Source organism: Spermophilus citellus, assembly GCF_964194105.1.
Source record: "Spermophilus citellus genome assembly, chromosome: 8".
Taxonomy (NCBI): domain Eukaryota; kingdom Metazoa; phylum Chordata; class Mammalia; order Rodentia; family Sciuridae; genus Spermophilus; species Spermophilus citellus.
In genome coordinates, this window is record NC_138189.1 from 133655232 (window position 1) to 133657558 (window position 2327).

General features: G+C 58.5%; 1 protein-coding gene across 1 annotated transcript; it reads right to left on the reverse strand.

Moving 5' to 3' along the window:
* Positions 1 to 370: 370 nt before the first annotated feature.
* Positions 371 to 2042, reverse strand: POU4F2 (POU class 4 homeobox 2; the record flags this gene model as incomplete). Its single annotated transcript, XM_081304855.1, has 2 exons — positions 371 to 1312; positions 1752 to 2042. 2 exons carry the CDS (start codon positions 2040 to 2042, stop codon positions 371 to 373), a joined length of 1233 nt encoding a protein of 410 aa, XP_081160981.1.
* Positions 2043 to 2327: the final 285 nt, after the last annotated feature.

A 2327-nucleotide genomic window follows, 5' to 3' on the forward strand; every position in this document is an offset into this window, starting at 1 on the left:
AAGAATAAAAACAAATCTTACTTGCTCATTTTTGCGGACTTTTAAAAGGCTGTCTCTTCTGCCTTCCTGCAAACAGCCAGCTCCACACTACCTCTGAAGAAGCCGAGGTGGGGTTAAAAGGGACAACTTTTCTACAACTTGACAAATCCCATCTTTTGTTTCTCTTTTCTTTCAGAAACCTTTTCACATTCTCTCTGGCTTGGGCTCAGTTGCTCGCTCCTTCGTTCCCTCTTCAATCCTCGCTTTCTCTGGATTCACATTTACTGGAATTGTTTCTGGTCGCCAAAAGTGGAAAGAAAAGAGGCAGGAGAGAAAGAGGGAGAAAAGGGGGGACAAGGAGTGGGCTGTCCCTGGAATGGCCAAGGGTCTCCTATATGCCGGCGGAATATTTCATTCTTTTCTGTTTCTGCCTCTGGTTGCAGAACCAGACGCGCACCACGTTTTTCTTAAGATCCAGCTTCTCCGCTATGGCGGCGATCTTCTCCGAGGAGGGTCGCGGCTGGATGGCAAAGTAGGCTTCAAGCGAGCGCTTCTCAGGCGCAGCTATGGACGTGCGCTTGCGCTTCTTCTCAGCGCCATTGAAGAGCTCAGGCTTGGTGAGCTTCTCACGGTGGGACTTCTCCGCCTCCTCCAGCCAAGCCTGCAGGATGGGTTTGAGCGCGATCATGTTGTTATGTGACAGCGTGAGAGACTCGAACCTGCAGATGGTGCTCTGGCTAAGCGAGCCTACGCCGGGGATTTTGAGGTTGGCTAGCGCGGAACCGACATCTGCTTGGGTCACCCCTAGCTTGATACGTCGCTGCTTGAAGCGCTCGGCGAAAGCCTCCAGGTCCCGCGGGTCGGCGTCCACGTCGCTCATGCAGCCCATGTGCGAGGGCAGACCGTGCGCATGGGCCATGCTGAGCGCTGCTTGGTGCATGGGGTTCATGGTGGCCATGTGCGGAGCATGAGCCGGCGTGGACACCACCGCGCCGTCGGGGCCAGCCATGGCACCCAGGGCCAGCCCGGGACTCAGGTGCTCCAGCAGCTCGCCTTCGAGCGCCTGGTGCGGCTGGTGATGGTGGTGATGGTGGTGATGGTGGTGGTGGTGGGTGCCGGCCAGTGCAGACGGGTGCGAGATGGGTACAGATGAAGAGGAGGCAGCCGACGTGCACGGGATGGTGTTCATGGTGTGGTAAGTGGCGTCCGGCTTGAAGGGGCTGTGGTGGGGCGGGTGGTGGTGGTGACTCTTGGTCTGGGAGACGATGTCCACGGCGGCCAGAGCCTCGGCACGGGCCAGCAGACTCTCATCCAGCCCGCCGAATATATTGCTCTGCAATTGCAAGTAGAAGGCACACATTACGCTCAGTAGGGAATTATGCACACTCTCTCCGGAAGCCCCGGCCCAGTGCTCCACACTGCCACCGCGCCTACAACATTCCCAGAACGTTAAAATAGTAATAATGATAATAATCCTGAAAATAGGAGTTGAGCATAAGAGGCAAGCCACCGAGAGAAGCCCAGAGTGCAGGAGGAGGAGGAGGAGGAAAGTGAGCCTGCAGACACAACACAACACAACACGCGCACAGGCAACATCCCAGGTCATAAAAATTAATATGAAAGACAAGACCCGCTGAATACTTAAGAGGGAGAGGGGGGAAATTGGTTGGAGGTGTGGGGTGATTTGCTGTGCAGACATGAAAAAAACATCAAGCAGATAAAGGGGGCTGTCAAAATGTGCCTTTAAGCGGTGATTATGCAGAAATACGCACCGGTGGGGTTGGAAGACAAGCTCTCCGCATCGCCTCCGAGCCCCCGCCGCCGCCTCCGCCGCCGCTGCTGCCACTGCTACTGGAGCTGCTGCTCCGGCCTCCGCCGCCGCCTCCGCCGCCACCACCGCCGCCAGCATTGCTGGAGCTGCTGGGGGAGCTGGCTGAGGGCGCCGCGGGCGCGGAGGAGCCGGGCGAGGCGCTGTGCAGTGCTGAGTACTTGGGCTCCACGTGCAGGCTGCCGCCGTGCGGCATGCTGAACGCCTGCTTGCTGTTTAGGGACATCATCATCATCTTCCCGCCCGCCGGGGCGCTGGTCGGTATAGCACTCTTTGGCCCCAGCTGCCGGGACCTTCCAGAAAAGTGTTCGGTTGGAGCGAGAGCCGGGAAGGGCAGTGCAAAGTTGTGCTCAGCCACCGCCGCCTCCCGGCTCCGAACGCCCAGTCTCCGCTACGGGCTCCGCTCCTCCGCTGCCTCCACCGCCAGCCGGAGCGAATGCTAGGCTCGGGGTGGCGCTGGTTACAGACCTCAACGTCCAAAACTGCCCGGGCTCCTCGAGGAGGCCGCGGAGTTATACTC